The sequence below is a fragment of the Sus scrofa genome, chromosome 17 (assembly GCF_054392235.1).
Source record: "Sus scrofa isolate SSC_HxYL_T2T_F1_AM1 chromosome 17, Sscrofa_HxYL_maternal_Yorkshire_Landrace_v2.0, whole genome shotgun sequence".
NCBI classification, from domain to species: domain Eukaryota; kingdom Metazoa; phylum Chordata; class Mammalia; order Artiodactyla; family Suidae; genus Sus; species Sus scrofa.
This window is the reverse complement of record NC_139399.1, coordinates 20,130,600-20,150,928: the sequence shown is the minus strand read 5'-3', so window position 1 is coordinate 20,150,928 and position 20,329 is coordinate 20,130,600. Positions and strand designations below refer to the sequence as shown.

The 20,329-nt window shown below is 42.5% G+C and overlaps 1 protein-coding gene across 12 annotated transcripts in view; it reads right to left on the bottom strand.

The window, feature by feature from the left end:
* PSD3 (pleckstrin and Sec7 domain containing 3) overlaps positions 1–20,329 on the bottom strand; it is a 626,723-nt gene that overhangs the window by 160,352 nt on the left and 446,042 nt on the right. For 3 of the 12 annotated variants that reach the window (XM_085004345.1, XM_085004348.1, XM_085004347.1), the window contains one exon: positions 2,261–2,431. The exons of the other annotated variants lie outside the window; for them this stretch is intronic. In XM_085004345.1, coding sequence (XP_084860471.1) covers positions 2,261–2,431 — 171 coding nt within the window. The remainder of the gene's footprint in view (positions 1–2,260; positions 2,432–20,329) is intronic. 12 annotated transcript variants of the gene reach the window in all.

Genomic DNA, 20,329 nt, shown 5'->3' with positions numbered 1-20,329 from the left:
AAACATGGTATAGCTCCAAGCCTTTGATGAGGGACAATTGTCACATCTGTTCTAGAAAGAGCCAGAATTCCAGAGACACAGAAGTAAATCCCAGGAGCGTACGTATCACTAGTTAATTGTACCTTATTTTGGGGGGAGGGGGATTTCTTCTAATCATTAGATATCTTGCATTTTGGATGAAGAGTCAGATAATGAAAAAGTGTTATTTACATGATTAGCAAGAATAAACACTGATTTGATTTTTATAAGCGCTAAAAAATAAAATGAATGAGAATTCTGATTATTAATCCCGGAGTAAAATGTGTACATTGTGCAAAAGAATATGTGTTGATATGTATTTATACACGTCTCTAAAATAGTTCGGTTCAGTACATTTAGGGTTCAAGCTGATAGTGTTATTCAGTTTGCTTCATTTAAGGAACAAAAAATGGCTAGCGAAAAGTTCAATCTATCTAATTTCCTATTCTAATGATTTTCTATTAGCTACTTCTGGTGTTCAATTTTAAACGACTACATAATGCTATAAAAATATCTCCTGTGAAATGCTGGGAACATTCTTGAAAGCACACTCCAGAACTTCTTATGCCTCAAAAAATATCTTTAAAAGTTGACTAAATAATCTCCAAAGTAACATGTGATGGCCTACCATCTACTCTAGTTCTACTCTAAGGCTTTTATACCACTCACTCCTTGCAATGTCTGCAATAACCGCCCGCCCCCCAAATAAATGCTTAGCTTTCTTTTGCACAGATGCAAATCAAACAGAAGGACCTGTACTGCGTGACAAACAGAAGAGAGGAGAGTGTCCTTCCATTTGGCATGTGTGCTGGATTCCAACACCACAGTACACAACCATGGTTCTGGGCGAACGACTACATCACAGTGCTTCCATTATCACCGGGATTAGTGATAGCTGATGGTCTGATGCTGTGGGTAGAGTCCATATTCACACAAAATCTAAAGATGCTTCTTAGCACTCCTAATAGAAGCCAATTTTAGAGCCATGTTGAGAATCACAGACCTGCCCACATACACTTCGTTATTTAACACTATAATAAGCCGTCCAGATCTATCTCAGCAGGAAACAGCAGTCATCACACCACAGGAGTTCTGCTAACAGTTTCAGCAGAAACCAACACATCCCCATGCAGGTCACATAACAGGACCATGAAGGCACAGGCTTCTCCCTAAAGCTACAGCTTTCGAAAACATGCTGAGGAGGAAAGAGCTCCATCTGAAGACATTCTATCTGGAAAACCTACTAATGACGGATGGGGTTAGATCCCACTGTGTCACCGTCTAAGGAGGCGGGCAAGAAGCCAACATGTTTCTTAAAGTCGCACTGAGGTATTCTGCTCACCCCATCCCCGCCATTTGAGGCGAAGCTGTTATTACCAAAGTCTTTCAATGACATGTCACAGATGGGCTGGGTGAAGAGAGAGCCTGCTGTCCCTCCTCAGGGTCTGGACACACGGCCCGGAGGAGACCGAGTGACACATCCTGCACACGACCAACCTCCGAACCTCCAGCCCCAGGGCGCGGTGATCCCATGACTGCACGGTTCCATTTTTAAACCTGTGGAGTGGGAGTGTTCTGAGTGCCCTGTGCACACAGATGGTGGTGGGAAGGATCTCGAGAATATACTGCATGTAGTAAATGCCCACTTCACTACGTAATCAGCCTTCCCATCTCACACAGCAGAGATTCTGTTACCCTGCAGACAGTCGCAAAGAGACAAGTGGTTAATGGCAGCACAGCTCAGCACATGCATGTGGGAGGAACATGGAAGAGGAAATCCCTCCAGCCGCACACACCTGAGGCTCCTAGGGAGACAGGAATGTCCTGTCACAGGACTCGGTCGCTGCTGCCCATGGGCTGCTCTCGGGGGGAGAGGGGAGGGGAGAGAGAAGGCAGGGGGACCCCATTATCTGAAGGATGAAATCACAGCCCTGTCGCTACACCTGATGTTCCCAAACACACTGCACCGATAGTCATCTGTCACGGCAGCCTTTCAGAGACCGAAGCATGAACGGTGCCCACCGACACTGCCCACAATCAGTCCATTCTGCGCAGCCTTCACCCCATCCACAAACCGGCTCTTTACCAAACTGACCCACGACCTTAACAGCACCCTTCACCTGGTCCCCTCAGAGCCATTTCATGCACCTCACTTAGTTTGTCACCGCAAATCAAACCCTGGCAAAGGCTGTATCAGATTTCGTTGTCCTGACATACAATTGTCAACACAGGATTTCTTTACCTTAGCCTCCTTGGCAGAAAACTCTGAGGAGTTGGAAATTTTCATGGACTTTGACCGGTGTGACTGCCGCCGGATGGAATCCTCCCGGGAGTACTTCACGGACCCTGAGGTCCGCACCCGCACCTTGCTGGTACTCTGAACACTGTTCACGCCAATCATGTCGAAGGTTGACTGGGGAAGGGGTTTGGAGAAACAAAAAGGCACTTTCCAGATGCTGCTAGGCTCTGATGCTGGAGGAGCTCGGAGACTATGCCGAGCAGCTCGGAGTGCCGACTGTGTTAGCCTGAGCAACGGCAGCCTGCCTCCCCCAGCATCTTCAGCTACCCTGCCTGCAGCCAGTCTGATTGTTCCAGGCACAGCTCACGTCACTGCCTGCGAACAGGGGAAAAAAATGCAATCCCAGCCCTGCTACTCGTCTCTCTTTTACACACACACACACACACACACACACACACACACACACACACACACGAACAAATGGCAATTGGCCAGGCAAGCAATTCATTAACATTCCAAATAGCAACACTATTTTTCTTGTGATACTGTGCAGCGAGCTCATTAATGTCAACAACAAAACAGAGAGACCACAAATAAAACTCAAATAAAACTCTCAAGTAATCTGTTAGGCTCCATGTGGGTGTGAACAGAGATAAATTTCCAAAAAGAAAAACAAGACGCCGAGCATCTGAGGCTTGGTCTGTCCAGGCTAGTAAGAGGGACGAGAGCCACAAAGGCATCCCGACTGCCTCTATTTTCCTCTCCTTATTCCAGGCCACACACTGTTGAACAGCAATTCAAATTGCATTGCTTTGTGAAGAATTAAATGTTTCTTACAGCCTCAGACTATTTAAACAGGAATTTGGTCAGCCTGTTTAAATGTAAAAGACATTCAGAATAAAGACGTATGCACCTTCCTATGTTACTGAAAAGTTAAAAAAATCAGTCACTTAGCACATGCTAGCTTTAAATACGGCTTAGAGTGAGACAAATAAAGCCAATTCTGATCAATAAGGAGCAAGAAAAGCTTTTGCGAGAACTAGAAAGGCTCTGTCTGGGCATAAGGATGCACCCAGGCTTCTGGGCAAGAATTACAAATTGGAGGCTAACAGAAAACCAGATCATTTTAGTTCCTGACACAGGAAGCTAGTGTTGAGTATGATACTCAGGGCTATAAAGCAGGCATCCCAGGGGTAAGAGGGCCAGCCACAGAAGCCTCCAGATAAAGAAGATCTCAGGGTTAACATGAATACAGTTATAAAATAGTTTGTAAAATACCAATCCAGAAGACAGTGCTGCCTCAACCGACGCCCCTACTCAGAGCTGATCTTTCCTCTGATGACTCGGGATTACAAATTTGATACAGTTCATGGCAGAGCCCTGGTGCTCTAGCCTATTTCAGGTGTGTGGGCCGTCCCCCCCCAGCCAGCAGTGAGCTTCTGCTGCACCTACGTCACAGGTTCCCTCCTGACCCATCTGGCCTCCTCTCTTCCCATGTTCTAGCCTTGAAGCAGGTATGCAAAACAAAGACATCAGATGACGTTGGTAGAATATGGTCTAAAATAACAGATAATAGGTTTTGGGAGATCGTCTCTCCTTTAAGAATGTGCTGAGGAGTTCTCATCGTGGCTCAGCGGTTAACAAACCCAACCAGTATCCATGAGCATGTAGGCTGGATCCCTGGCCTTGCTCAGTGGGTTAAGGATCTAGTGTTGCCTGAGCTGTGGTGTAGGTCACAGACGTGGCTCGGATCCTATGTGCTGTGTCTGTGGTATAGGCTAGCGGCTGTAGCTCTGATTTGACCCCTAGCCTGGGAACCTTCATATGCTGCAAGTGCATCCCTTAAAAAAAATTAAAAAAAAAAAAAAAGTGCTGAGCTTAGAGTCTAGGACATCATTTTTGGCTACTTTAAGGTACACTTTTTTCTCTTGCTATGTAATTTGAAGCTACTGAATCCTTGAAATTAAAAAAAACAAAAAACCTGCAGTGACTTCATATTTTACAAAGCATGATCCAAAGACATAAAAATAATGATTAGAAAAAATTCATTTGCTTAGAATATGAACAGTTCTAACTGAAGCATATGATGATACTATTGGCTGATACCTCCATTTAGCACTAATGTTGAAGGCATGAAGGAACTAATAGCAGAGCCAAGACAGAAATTCAAAAAGTACTAGTGGACGACAGGAGACCCTGCCTCATGGGCTCACACACACAACACAGCACATTTGCCTTCTTGCCAGGAACCACAACGAGGATTGGAATAGGCCTGCTGATGAACTTAACTTCCTTTTCATACCAAAAAAGGTTCATAAAAAGAATGAAAACAATGTACTAGCATTCAAAGAAATGGAATCTGACACAAAATCTGATTTCTGGGAAGTTTTGCAGAGATTATCTTTACCCAAATACATTATTGTTATCCAAAGACTGCCCAACTGGTCTGACTCTGGTAGTGTCATTCCCCAAAAGAACATTCACCTGTTTAACCTTTCACTTTACAGAGGTAACCTATCCCATCTCCTTGACAACCTGTTGGGTGGGGTGAGGTGGGTGGGGTCATGGACGCTCCTTCACAGAAGAGAGTCAGGTCGGGAGGCAATGATAGAATGCAGTAGGACTCTGGCACTCAGGGCCTCTCCCACCAACTCCAACTCAATCCCACTACTTCCCGCTGTCTTCTCCAGTCAGGGCTGACTTCACTGCCTAGGCTAAAGCTTGCATGAAGTACATGAGACCTGCAGCACTCTGGCCTCCAAGCTGAGGCCTCCCCAGTGGTGTCCCTACTATCAGGCACTCTCTTGCTGCATCATGACCCTGTTTTCTTATCACTCAGGCTTCAGCTCAAGTGTTACTTTTTACAAGGGACCTCCTCTTGCCACCCTTCCTAAAGCAGCCCCTCCCAGCAACCCCTCTCCATCTTAGCTGCTGCCTCCTCCTCTGCTGGCTGAAGTCCTCTGTATTGCACAGCCTACCACATCATCTGCAGAGAGCAGGGGCTCAATGACTATTTGTCAAATAAACTCATTAAATAAACAGAAAGCTTCCCTTCTCTGTTGTATTTCATATAGTTTTCTTAAGAAAATTCAGCATAATTCTTTTCTGGAAAATGAATGTAGTTGATGCAAAATGTATTTCTTTCCTAAAGGTAAAAAAAGAACATGAAGGACTGGAGCTCAGCTTCTCTCATAAAAGCGACAAAATTACAACCAACTGCTGAACAACCCTCAACCAAATAGACTACAAACTATCAAAAAAATATATCCTACTCCAGAAGACAAAGAGTAGACCACATCAAGACCTTACAAACTGCCATTATGCAATATAAGCAACCGAAAAAGAGCAGATGACTGTGGCTTATTGTAGAGGCAGGACATTGGAGGCAAAGTTCTTGGGAATAATCATCAACCTGTGTCCTCTGGACACGAGCATTTTGGAAAATTCTGGCCCCACCCATCAGTGCTGAGAGGCCACAGGCGAAACAATAATCCAGGTGGGAACACAGCCCCACCCATCAGCGAAGAGTACCTAAAGACCATCTCCAGGCAAACACTTGCCCTAATCTCACCCAGAGACAAAGCCATACCTATCAGAGGGATAAGAATCAGCTCCACCTAACAAGTGGGCAGGCACCAGTTCCTCCCCTTCCATCAGGAAGCCTATAGCAGGTCCCCATATGGACTTTAACCACAAGGGGTCAGACATCAGAAGCAAAAAAGGCTACAACTCTACCATCTGTAAAAAAGTAGACCACACCAAAACCTATACAAAATGAAAAGGCAGAGATTATGACTCAGATAAAGGGAGCAAGATAAAATTCCAGAAAAACAGCTAAGTGATCTGGAGATTACCAACCTCTATGTAAAAGACAGTAGACTGATGATAGTAAAAGTGATTCATGATTCTGGAAATAAACTGGAGGCAAAGATTAATAAATTACAAGAAACAATGAGGAAAGAAATAGAAGATTTAAGGATTAAGCAAGCAGAGATGCAAAATATAGTAAGTGAAATTAAAAATCCACTAGAAGCAACCAACAGCAGTATACGGGATGTGGAAAAATGAATAAGCGAGGTGGAGGAGAAACTAGAGGAAATCACCGATGCAGAACAGAAAAAACAGACTGAAAAGAAATGAAGACAATCTAAGAGAACTCGGGGACAATGATAAATGCACCAACATCTGTGATACAGGGGTGCCAGAAGGAGAAGAGACAGAGAAAGGGACAGAAAAAATATTCAAAGAGATAATAGCTGAAAACTTCCCTACCATGGGAAAGGAACCACTCACTCAAATCCAGGACAACAATACCATATGAAATAACACAAGGAGGAACACCTCAAGACACATATTACTCAAACTTACCAAAATTAAAGACAACAAAGTACTGAAAGCAGTTAGGGACAAAAACAAATAACATACAAGGGGACCCTGATAAGGTTTTTGGCAGACTTTTCATCAGACACTCTGAAGGCCTGAAGGGAGTGGTGTGATATACTTAAAGTGATGAAAAGAAAAAGTCTCCAAACAAAATTACTCTATGCAGCAAAGCTCTCATTTAGATTTGAAGGAGAAATCAAAAGCTTTACAGATAAAGCAAAAGCTAAGAGAATTCAGCAGCACCAAACCAGCATTACAACAAATACTAAAGGAATATCTCTAGGTGGAAAAGAAAAGGTCACAACTAGGAACAAAAATACTACAAATAACAAGGACCACCAATAAAGGCATACATATAAGTAAAGGTAGGAAATCACCCACAAAAAAATATGCTACCAAAATCAGAAACTGTGAGAAGAGGAGGATACAAATTTAGGACACTGGAGATGCACTTGTAATTAAGAGACTAGCAACTAAAAACAATCTTTTATATTTATAGACTCCTATATTAAAACTTCAGGGTAACTGCAAATGAAAAATATACAACAAATACACACACAAATAAGAAAAAGCAACCCAAATACAACACTAAAGAGAGTCATCAAACCATAAGAGAAGAGAACAAGAGAAGAAGGGAAGAAAAAAGACCAACAAAAACAAATCCAAAACAGTTAATAAAATGGCAATAAAAACATACGTATCAATAATTGTCTTAAATGTAAATGGACTAATGCCCCAACCAAAAGACACAGGCTGGCTGAATGGATACAAAAGCAAAAGCCATATATATGCTATCTTCAATAGACCCATTTCAGTTCTAGGGACACATACAAATTGAAAATGAGAGGATGGAAGAAAGTATTCCATGCAAAAAGGAATCAAAAGAAAGCTTGAGTAGCAATACTCATATCAGACAAAACAGACCTTAAAATAAAGAACATTATAAGAGACAAAGAAGGATATTACATAATGATCAAAGGATCAATACAAGACGAAATAAAAATTGGAAATATATATGCACCCAATATCAGATCACGTCAAAATATAAGGGAATGGCTAACAACCTTAAAAGGAGAAACTGACAATAACACAATAATAGCAGGGGACATTAATACCTAACTTATAGCAATGGGCAGATCATCCAGACAGAAAATCAAAAAGGAAACTCAGGCCTTAAATAACATATTAGACCAGATGGACTTAATAGATATTTATAGAATATTCCACCCAAAAGCTGCAGAATACACATTCTCTAGGATTGATCACATTCTGGGCCACAAATCCAGACTCAGTAAATTTAAGAAAATTGAGATCATATCAAGCTGTGCTACTGGAAATCAACAAGGAAAAAACTGCAAAAAACACAAACACGTGGAGACTAAACAACATGCTTCTAAACAACCAATGGATCACTGAGGAAATTAAAAAATACCTAGAAGCAAATGGCAACAAAGACATAACAATCTAAAACCTATTGGATGCAGCAAAAGCAGAACTTAGAGATATACGTAAGCATTCCCTAGAGACAGTAAAGGTGATTCAAGATCAACTTTAAGCAATACAAGACAACCTTGGGAAACAAGAAAAAGCTCAAATAAACAACCTAACTTTACACCCAAAGCAACTAGAGAGAGAACAGTCAAGACCCAACTTTAGTGGAAGGAAAGAAACCATAGAGATCAGAGCAGAAAGCAATGAAATAGAAAAGGAAGAAAACCAGAAAAAAGATCAATGAAATGAAAAGCTGGTTCTTTGAAAAGGTCAATCAAATTGATAAACCCTTAACCAGACTCATCAAGAAAAAAAGAGAGAGGACTCAAATCAATAAAATCAGAAATGAAAAAGGAGAAGTTGCAGCGGACATCACAGAAATACAAAGGGTCATAAGAGACTGCTACAAGCAACTATATGCCAATAAAATGTACAACCTAGAAAAATGGGCAAATTCCTAGAAAAGGACAATCTTCCAAGACTAAACCAAAATGAAAGAGAAAAGATGAACAGACCAATCACAAGCACTGAAATTGAAACTGTGATATGGAGTTCCTGTCATGGCACAGCAGAAATGAATCTGACTAGGAACCATGAGGTTGCAGGTTCAATCCCTGGACTTACTCACTGAGTTAAGGATCCGGCATTGCCATGAGCTGTGGTGTAGGTCGCAGACGCAGCTTGTATCTGGCATTGCTGTGGCTGTGGTATAGGCCAGCAGCTGTTGCTCTGACTAGACTTCTAGCCTGGGAACCTCCATATGCTCCCAGTGCGGCCCTAAAAATACAAAAGACAAAAAAATAAAAAGAAAAGAGAAGGAAAGAAACTGTGATTAAAAAACTACCAACAACAAAAGTCCAGGACCAGATGGCTCCACAGGCTAATGCTACCAAGTATTTAGAGAAGAATTGCCACCTATCCTTCTGAAACTATTCCAAAAAATTGCAGAGGAAGGAACACCCAAATTCACTCTATGAGCCCACCATCACCCTGATACCAAATACAGACAAGGATACCACACACAAAAAGAAAATCACAGGCCAATTTCACTGATAAACATAGATGGAAAAAATTCTCAACAAAATACTAGCAAACATTGAAAGGACTGTACACCATGCTCAAGTGGGATTTATCCCAGGGATACAAGGATTCTTTAATATCCACAAATCAATCAATCTGATACACCATATTAAAAAACTGAAGACTAAAAACCATTTGATCCTCTCAATGATACAGAAAATGCCTTTGGCAAAATGCAAAACCCATTTCTGATAAAAACCCTTCAGAAAGTTGGCATAGAGGGAGTCTATCTCAACATAAGAAAAACCACATAAGACATACCCATGGCTCATGTCATTCTCAATGATGAAAAGCTGAAAGAATTCCCACTGAGATCAGGAACAAGACAAGGATGTCCACTCTTGCCACTATTATTCAACATGGTTTTAAATGTCCTAGCCACAGCAATCAGAGAAGAAAAAGAAATAAAGGGAATCCAAATTGGAAAGGAAGAAGTAACACTATCACTGTCCACAGATGATGTGATACTGTAACCAGAAAATCCTAAAGACACTACCAGAAAACTGTTAGAGCTCATCAATGCAAAATGAACACAGAGAAATCAATTGCATTTCTATATGCTAATAATGAAAGATCAGAAAGAGAAATTAGGGAAACAATCCCATTAACCATCACATCAAAAAGAAAAAATACCTAGGAATAAACCTACTAAAGAGACAAAATACCTGTACTCTGAAAACTATATGATGCTGATGAAAGAAATCAAAGATGACACAAACAGATGGCAAAAAATACCATGCCCTTGGGTTGGAAGAACCAATACTATCAAAATGACTATATTACCCAAAGCAATCTACAGATTCAATCCCTATCAAATTACCAAGGACATTTTTCACAGAACTAGAACAAAATATTTTAAAGTTTGTTTGGAAGCACAAAAGACCCAGAATAGCCAAAGCCATCCTGAGAAAGAAAAATGGAGCTGGAGGAATCAGGCTCCCTGACTCCAGTCTATACTACAAAGCTATAGTCATCAAAACAGTATGGTACTGGCACAAAGACAGAAATACAGGTCAGTGGAAGAGGACAGAGAGCCCAGAATTAAACCCACATGCCTGAAGTCAACTAATCTATGACAAAGGAGGCAAGAATATACAATGGAGAAAAGACAGCCCCTTCAATAAGTGGTGCTGGGAGAACTGGACAGCCACATGTAAGAATGAAATTAGAATACTTCCTAACACCATACACAAAAATAAACTCAAAATGGATTAAAGACCTACATATAACTACATATATGACCAGATACTATAAAACTCTTAGAGGAAAACATAGGTCAAAAATTCTCTGACATAAACCACAGCAATATCTTCTCAGGTCCACCTCCTAGAGTAATGACAGTAAAAACAAAAATAAACGAATGGAACCTGATTAAATGTAAAAGTTTCTGCATAGCAAAAGAAACCCTAAACAAAACAAAAAGCAGATTGAGAGAAAATATTTGCAAATGAAGCAACTGACAAGGGATTAATATCCAAAATTTATAAACATCTTCTGCAGCTCAATGTCAAAAAAACAAGCAAGCCCATCCCCCCCCCAAAAAAAAATGGGCAGAAGATCTAAAGAGACAATTCTCCAAAGAAGACATACAGACGGCAAAAAAACAAACAAACAAACATGAAAAGACATTCAACATAACAAACTATAAGAGAAATGTAAATCAAAACAACTATAAGGTACCACCTTACACCAGCCAAAAATGGCCATCATCAAAAAGTCTACAAACAATAAATGCTGGAGAGGATGTGGAAAAAAGGGAGCCATTATTACACTGTTGGTGAGAATGTAAATTGGTGGAACCACTAAGGAAAACAGTATGGAGAGTCCTCAAAAAATAAAAATAGAATTATCATTTGATATAGGAATCCCACTCCTGGGCATCTATCAAGAGAAAACCATGATTCGAAAAGATACATGTACTCCAACATTCATTGTTGCATTATATACAATAGCCAAGACATGGAAGCAACCTAAATGTACGTTGACAGAGGAGTGGATAAAGAAGATGTAGTACACACAATGGAATATTACTCAGTCATAAAAAATGAATGAAATAATGGCATTTAGAGCAACATAGATGGACTTAGAAATTATCATGCAATAATTGGACAATGAGACACCAACGTCATATGCTATCGCTTATATGAGCAATCTAAAAAAAGGATACGATAACTTCTTAGCAGAGCAGATAATGACTCACAAACTTTGAAAACTTATGGTTTCCAAAGGAGACAGGTTGGGGTGGCGGTGGGGGGGCTTGGGGGGTGGTCTGGGGGTTTGGGATGGAAATGCAAAATTGGGTTGGGATGATCATTGTATAATTATAAATGAAATAAAATTCATTCAGAAAAAAAAATTACATGCAGTGAAATTTAAGTTTCCTTCCCACACTAGTTTCCCAGGCCCTCTGCCCAGAAAAAAGCAATGTTGCCAGTTTCCTCTGCATCCTTCCAGAGACAATCCCTCCATGTACACTGTGTGTATGTATCCTCTTTCTTCTTATGTGCTATGAATAGAAGCATGATGTATATTCTTTGTTTCTTGTTTATCCTTGGCATGAAGATCATTCTACATATCAGCACTCATAAAACTACCCCAATTCTGATTAGCAGCTACATAGTATTCTGGTGTAGAAATGTCTCAGGGTTGGAATTCCCGTCGTGGCACAGTGGTTAACGAATCCGACTAGGAACCATGAGGTGGCAGGTTCGATCCCTGGCCTTGCTCAGTGGGTTAAGGATCTGGCATTGCCGTGAGCTGTGGTGTAGGTCACAGACAGGGCTTGGATCCCATGTTGCTGTAGCTCTGGCGTAGGCCGGCGGTTACAGCACTGATTTGACCCCTAGCCTGGGAACCTCCATATGCCGTGGGAGCAGCCCTAGAAAAGGCAAAAAGACAAAACAAAACAAAACAAAAAAAAGAGAAATGTATCAGGGTCTTATTATTAGACATTTAGTTTATATACAATCCTTGTTCCATAAATAAGGATGCAGTGAATATGCCTGTAATATGGCACATCCTAACATTCAAACAATACGGTTTTCCAATTGTTTTCCGAACAAGTCCAATTCTCCTCTTACATTTATATCAGGCACAGTTGTGCTGTTTGGTACATACGGGGTTCACAACCAGATTCCATGTGAAATGATGACCCCATCCTGCCCCATCTGCTTTGAGGAGGCTTGACTGTGTTCAGACATCAGCCAGCCTGTGCAGGGAAGTATGCCTCCTGGAAAGCAGCAGCTGTTTAAAGTACAAAACAACTTTTTCTAAAAGCTTTAGCAGAAAATAAAGGTGACTTCTATATCAAATGGAGATTGTAAGAGCAATTTAATCATGCAGATCAACTGGAAGGCTAGGAATTCACACTTTATCTTCTGACACTTGCTCTGACTGCGGACACTACTTTGTACATAAGTCCCAGTTAATGGTCAACAGAAAAACTTTCTGACCCTTTCAACAGGCAAAGTCCCCCAAAATTTAACTCTATTTAATATATTGTTCGCATGTACCTACTAGGCACTGGGGCTGGGACACATAAACATTGACACTATAAAGCCCCGAACTTGCAGCAGCTCACAGACAGCTAGGGTAGGGGTAGGAATGACAGGACAGTCTATCGCTGTGATTATAAAGGTGAGTACCTTCCGGATATCAATGAAATGAAGACTTGCAGACCTCTGGTGAGATGGGGGGATGCCAACAGATTCTAGGCAGATGCTTCCTCTTTTTTATAAAAACCCTGTGGAACTGAGAGCAGAAAAGGCTGCAGACTGAGTTAGGCTCTCTGGAGAGAAGCCCAACTAGTAAGGGATTCTAAATGTCAGCTGTCCAGAGGTACAGGCAACACAATACATAGATGGGCTGGAGGCGGGAAGAGAGGCTTGAGGTGTCAGAGGAGGCCCACTTCAGTTTATTTTCAGAACGGAGTGGTGGATGGAAAAAGCTGTCCCAGCCCCTAGGCTCTTGAGGTCACTCCAGCTTGTGTCAAACAGCACAGTGACTGAACATGGATCCGGGAGTTAGACATATGCTTACGGAGGGCTTCTGACAATGGGTGCCACATGGTCCAGCATCTTGAAGAGGCCGTGCTACTGTCATGAAGGTGCTAATAAAATCTTTTTCTCTAGTCTATTCACTTGCATCTACTCTCTTTGGGAAAGCTGGAAGGAACCTCAGAAATAATCACCTTTATTCTCTTCTCATTACAGATGAAGGTTACTGAGACCTAGAAATGGGGCCTGGTAACTAAGTGACAGACCTGGGACTTGTGCCCAAGGTTTCCAAATTTCCAGCAGAAGTTGTTTTTCTCCTGTGCTATTTGCTTCTTGAAGCACACATCTTTTTAGACTGAAAATGGTTACCTTGAAATGGGAACTCCAACACAAAGTGACTGACTCTAGATGGGAACGGAGGCCAACCACTCAGAGAGGAAGGTTGAAAAATCAACTCCACCAATAACTCAGGCACGAGTCTCAGGGTTCAGAAACATGCGTGGAGGCTTCCCGGCCCTGATGTGGCAGGAGTGAGGTTGGTTGGAGTCCTTCCATTCTCTGCGTACTCTTTCTTTCCACACAGCAACACAAACGCAAGATGAGTTAACCTTCTAGCGAACAATATCTACTCTATCACAGTCACTGAGAACACATGAGATCAACCAATGGTTTTAAATACTAAAAACAGGTAAATAAGAGAAAGTCTTACTCCCGGCTTTACTTTTCCCATCTTCTTCCAGGCTTTCCCAGCTGATACCTTTATGGTCTGAGGATCGACTGGGAACCACAGCAGAGGGGACAGCTTTCTAGCGCTCACCCGACGGATTAGACCTTGACCCCCAGGTGGGTCAGCCACACCAGGGCTCCCGTCTCTCACCTGTGTCGAGTTTGCACTGGAACCCTCTGCCGTGTGTCACCAGCCTACCACCTTACTGGGGTGGACACACCTCACAGACCACTTCCCAAAAGAGAACTCAGACAGCTTCTCCCAGAACAGACACTAAACCTGCTCTCTGGTCCCTTTGTCCTTCTATCCCAGCTGATGAGCAAGTGTCACAGCCCCTTCCCTTTGTTCACTAACCCTTTTCATAAAGGTCTGGTAATACTTATCTTGACCCATCTTGACTGGGCAAAAAAAAGTTAAAAGTTTTGACGAGCTAAGGATTTCCTTCATTCACTGTCTAGAATGTAAATGAAGCCCAATTTTAATGAACAATCACTGTCTTGGGTAATTGGCAGCTAAGGTCAAAGTGCCTATGACTTGTTCAACACACAAGGCCATTTACCCTCCCTCCGGCAGCCCTCAGCCTGGCTTGAACTATCACATGCTTTTGGTTCCATCTGTTCTTCAAACATATCAAAGCAACAGGATGGGGGGAGGGTGGAATCTTTAAATAGAACCTTCTTACATTTGAAATTAAATAACATTCTTGCTGGTAGAGGTGTGGGAGAACCACCCTGAAAGCATGAAATAGTTCCCAACTTTAAGAAAACATTATTTATCCCCTATAAACCAAATCCAGTCAGGTAAGACATTTACAAAAGGGTCATTTATTCGACTTGCTAGGAGTCCCGGAAAACAGAAAGAAAGCTGCATCAGTGCATTCATAAGACGGCACTCTGCGTACCTGACACTGCCTCATTCAGTTCAGACCTTTTCAAACTCTCACATGGAAAAGAAGCACAGAACTTCCTCTTGAAGCTACAGGCTTTCCTGAGGGGCAGAAACCCAACACTTGTGACTGAAACACTGCTCTCTTTTCTGTGCCAGAAGAAGGTCTTCTTCCTTCTACCCCAAAGTAATACAAATGAAAATACAAAAATGGTACCATTTCAGAGCCCCCAGAGCTGTTCTTCTAGAGATTGGAGAAGGTCATCGAGAGGTCATGTCCATGGGCTGACCCTGGAGCTGGACCCAGCGATCAGAGGCCCCTCACGCAGCCCCATCTGGGGAACAAGGGTTCACCTGCCTCTCCCATGCCAGGAGCCGCCCAAGGGTACAGCATCAAGGAGGTGAGTGAAGTGCTGCCAGGGCGTGTGGATGGCCTCTGTGTGAGCTCTGGGACCCTGGAGATGGGTGCAGAGGTGGACTCATCTGAGGCCACCAAGACAAGCGTGGTGGGTGAGTCCCCTGTGTCTCCCACCTGCCTCCATCCTCCGTCTCCCACCAACTCAGAGGGGCTGGCCTGTGAGCCAAAGTCAGTGAGGAAGGCAGTAATTACAGATGGGATGGTAAGTGCTGAGAAAATATTCTGTTCCAGAAGGTAATCCAATAAACCCGCCCATAATATCTCTTTATAACATTTAGTGTCAATTCAGCAAATATCCTAAGTGCCTGTGGCATGCCAGGCACAGTGTCCTAAAACAGCTGACATCTCTGCCCTTGCAGAGCTTCACACCAAAGACGAATCATTCTCTGGGCAAGAAACAATGCCAATCACGGTACATGACTCTACTTGCATTTTTTTTCCAAAAAAGATCATCTGTACAGAGCACCACTTTTTGCTGCCTCACTTTTCATTTATCAGAAAGTCCCTCTAAAACCACAAATTTTTTATTTTCCATTTCTTTGATTAGTTCACTTGGTAGTTTGGGTCACTTAGCAGTTTCTAATCAATCCTTACTAATTTCAAGTCATATTTAATTTCACCAAAAATGGTCACCACTTGGTGTTACATAGGAGTAACTGTAAGCTCTAGATTACAAGACAAAACTCCCACTTAATTCTGTTCACCACTGTGATTTCCTTCATTTGCTATGTCAGGTCCTACGAACAAAATCTTAAACAAAACCAGACAGAGTCCTTCTCTCACTGAGATTCCATTGAGATAGTCTTCAACTAAAGAGTAGTTAGAAAATAAACAAATTATCACACAAGCAAATGTAAAACAGGGATGAGCCACCAGGAGGCACGGTTAGTTAGAAGGAGAGCAGGAGGCACTCTGCCTCCACAGGGTCCAACCAGGGCATCAGAAGTCAAGGAAGGCTTCCTGAAGGAGGCGGGAAAAGATGCTGAGACAAGGGCTGAAGGATGCGCAGGAAGGAGCACTGGTCTGAGCAACTGTAGCCTAAAAGTGGCAGTAGTGGGTTTATCCGTCACCAAAGGAAATGGTTAATTTGGAGACATTTTACATTTCCAAATTTATCGCTACCATTCATTCTCAAAAGGGTGGTAAACCAGTAAACCTATGTGCTCATACTATGTGAATATTATCTTCTCAATCAGCATGGTCTCCCCAGGTTTCTAACCAAAGAGCAAAAGGGAACACAGAAAACTAGGGGCCATTTAAATTCTGTCATACCCATGCTGTGCTCTAGGGCTTCAGAAGGTCATTTCCAGGGGCAGAAGATCTAGGTAGCAGTTTGGACTGGCACCCGCTGGCCCTCGAGTACACCTCTCAAGGTCTGAGAAAAATCTTGCAGCAAACTGAGGAGTCCAGTCCACTCTGTGACAGGTAAAGGCTGGGCCACATGGATCACAGGATACCAGGTGATCGACTTCTCAAACTGAGTCAGACTTCTTGAAGCTGGGAGAACACAGGGCTGTTTCAAACATATTTTTCCCAAACTCTTGGTTATATTAGTGCTACCCCCTCACCCCCAGCAGATGAGCCCTTAACAACATGTGGAGGGTTTCTACGCAGCCAGATCAGCTGGAAATGTGCAACCTTCAAACAAACAAAACCAGTAGATTTCTACCTAATACTCTCTGCCTCATCCAAATTCCAGTGTGGCCAAGACTGTAACTGTGGCTCCTCCAAGGTTAACAGTACTTAAGGTGGCAGCAAAGTGCAATGCTTATCAGCCAAGCAGACTTGTGCTCCCATATTGGCTTTATCACTGACTGAATATATGACTGTGGTTAAGTTACTTAACTTTTCTAAATCTCAGTGAACAATGAGAGAGACATGATTCAATGGGCATTCGTTGATTTCAGGCTATTCACCAAGAGCAACTTCTCCCTTTGGGGGAACCCTCACTGGGTGCCAGAGGTGGGGGGCAAATAGTCCCTGTCGCTGAAGTTAGCAGCAAAGGCCATGTGACCTAAGGTCAGCCAATTGATACTCCCAAGAGAGTGACAAAGACACAGCGTCAGGGATAAAGCAGCCCTTTCAGGAGTGGCGGCAGCTGCAGGGTCCTGACCACAGCTTCCCATGGTAGCCACCTGGCATCTTCTCTGCTGTCAGCCTTCCTGGGTGGGAACCTATCTTCCTATCAGGATTCTCAGGTAGCCTCCCCCTCCAACTTGTGAGCTGCCTGATGACCTTCCAATAAATTCCTTTTGCCCTTCAGTTACTGAGGTCGGTTTCCATTTTTTTTTAATAGCCAAGAACCCTGGATATAACAAATGATGACATTATGGGAGACGGCAGAGAGGAAACACAGATGAAGCACTTTGCACAGCATCTGATTTAAAAAAGTAGCATATGAGTGCTAACTGGGTAGTAAAACTGGATCCTGATGTGCTGAAAGACTGAAAGACTTGTGAGTTTGAGATCTGAAAATACTCCTACCCAAGTTTCATGAAGCAAACAATAAAATAGCTCAAGCCAGAGCTTCACTTCAGTAACACAGATTACGAACAGCCTGGAACTGGAGTTCTTGCTATGGTGAAGTGGGTTAAGGATCTGGCAGTGCTTCATCTGCATGGTGGCTCCCAGCTGCAGCTCAGATTCAGTCCCTGTCCCAGGAACTTCTATATGCTTTGGGTGTGGCCATTAAAAAAAAGAAGAGGAGGAGGAACCTGGTGCCTATTTGAGCCTGAGCCACCAAACAGTAAATAATCATCAATAAAACATTCCTGTTTCCTGTGCCTTAAACATCTATCCACCACTCCTACCCCGCCCCCACTCCCCACCAGCCACGTTTCCTCATCCCTTTCCACCACTACAGTGTGCCTCCAAGTCTCTGGAGAAAACACTCCACAGAACTCAATCTAGCTAAAAAGTGAGGTTATTTCTCTCGATGGAAGCTTTCATTTCTTACTTAGATAATAAATATATTCTGATAAGTGAAATAGTTTCCAAGTTAGCCGTGCTCATTCAAGGGATCCTTAGCGCTGGCCAAGTATGTGTTGGAAATTTATAGCATCCCCCATAAAAATGCTACTAACTCTTAGATGTTAAAAACAGTCCAATACATATTTTTGTGTACGAGGAACCAATAAATGAAAAGACAGACTCTAAGACAAATAGCATTCACAAGGGATCAGAGCTACGGTGTGAGAAAACTACCCCTAAGATGACTAAAGATCTGCGGCAGAAGGAAAAAGCCTCCCTACAAAGAAGAGCAACAATGAGGGGCTGGTGAGAGCTGTGTTACAGTGAGACTGAGAACCTGACCCAGGTTGACAATGCAAAATCAACCCGTCTCTTAGGGGAGGTTGCAGACAGCCCCAGAGCCTGGCAGGAACTGCAGGCATGAGGTAAAAAAGTGAGAGGGTGATAGCAACTTTCACGCCTCCTGTCCTAATATATTGAAAACACAGCTGGGTAAGACAGCACATACTTTAAAATACACTATTCATCCTCCTCCATGTACTCAGAAGATCCTGGAGGGCTCCTGAGGGATTTTACAGAACTATGGACAACTGTCTACTGTAGGAGGCATTTTTAATAAGTAATCATTGATACATGTAAAATAATATATAAAATACATGAAAGTACATAAAATACATTTTGCATACATGCAAAACGTACAAAAATACATAAAACTTAAAAGCAATGTTTATGCAAGATATTCAACTAATAATAAAAAAACAAACACCCTTCAAACCCCCACCCCCATGTGAAACAGAATATAACATACACATTAAAACTCCCTGGGCTCCCATCCCACCTGTTTGCTCTTCCCCATCTAAACACTCAGGAAAATAATTTGGCATCATCCACCCTATGACCTGGCGGTTCTTCTCCCTGAACTATAAAAACTCTTCTAGATTTGCTCCAGGACATGAGTTCAAAAACTCTCATTGTGATAGGAAAGCATGGAAACCATTCAAACAGTTAAGTTAAATCAAGATATCTTCATACAGCACACTAGCGTATTTTCTGACTGTATGAGAAAGGGTAAGGGACATCCCTGGTGGACACTGGGTGGGCTGCCCAGGTGCCCCTCAGGAAGGAAGGACACTCAGCTGCAGCCCTCAGCCCCTCTGAGAACTCCCCTGAGCTGGGGTGGGCAGCCCAACCCAGGGGAGGGATGCCTTGCAGGCCAGGATGAGGGGATGGCTGTGCAGGGCAGCTCTGAAGAGCCACCTCTGGGTTTCTCCAACCTCAGCAATGGTCAGCAGAGGCCTCTGTTAGACTTCACCCCAGCCCAGCTTCCTTCCCCCACCCCCACCTCCTCCCAGGGGGTGCCTCACCCCTCTGGGTAGGCTCTGGAGACCACGCCCCAGAAAACCACCCTCAAGTTAACCTCCTACTCAGAGTGTGTCTCTCCAGGCCTTCTCTTACTTCACTTACAGGATTTCATATAATCCTATTTTAAGCCCTAGTAAGTAGATATTGGTAATCTCATTTCTGCGAGAGGTTTCAGAGAAGTGCCCCAAATTGCCTAAAGTCATTCAGCGCAAATCAGGACTTGAATCAATGCTGAATTTACTAGCTTCCTAAAAGCTATGTTTTTCTTTTACTCTCTGGCCTGAGCTTAATTGGGTTTGTATACATTTCTAGACGCAAACAGAAGTGTATTCTTTGATTCAGGTCTTAACTGCAATTTTCTCTCAGAATTATCAAGGTATTACTATATGACAGCAATACGGCATCACAATCACTCGTCCAGACTTACTGAGTTTGCTGGTTTGTGAACCTACGATTGAATAAGAAACATTTAATTTTTATTGAGCTAGCTGTGAATAATATGACTCCACAACTTTTACTCCCTCTGACCAAGGTAAGGGAGAGGTGTTCAGCCTCGAATCACGCCATCATTAGTTATGGAGGAATATTTAGGGCAGTACTGTGCAACAGAAGTATAAGAAAGGCACATATATAATTTAAAAATTTCTAGTAACTTCATTAAAATGAGTAAAAAGAAAACAGGAGAAATAAACTTTAATAATATGTTACTTATCCTGATATATCCGAAACATCGTCATTTCAGCATGTAATCAATACAAGAA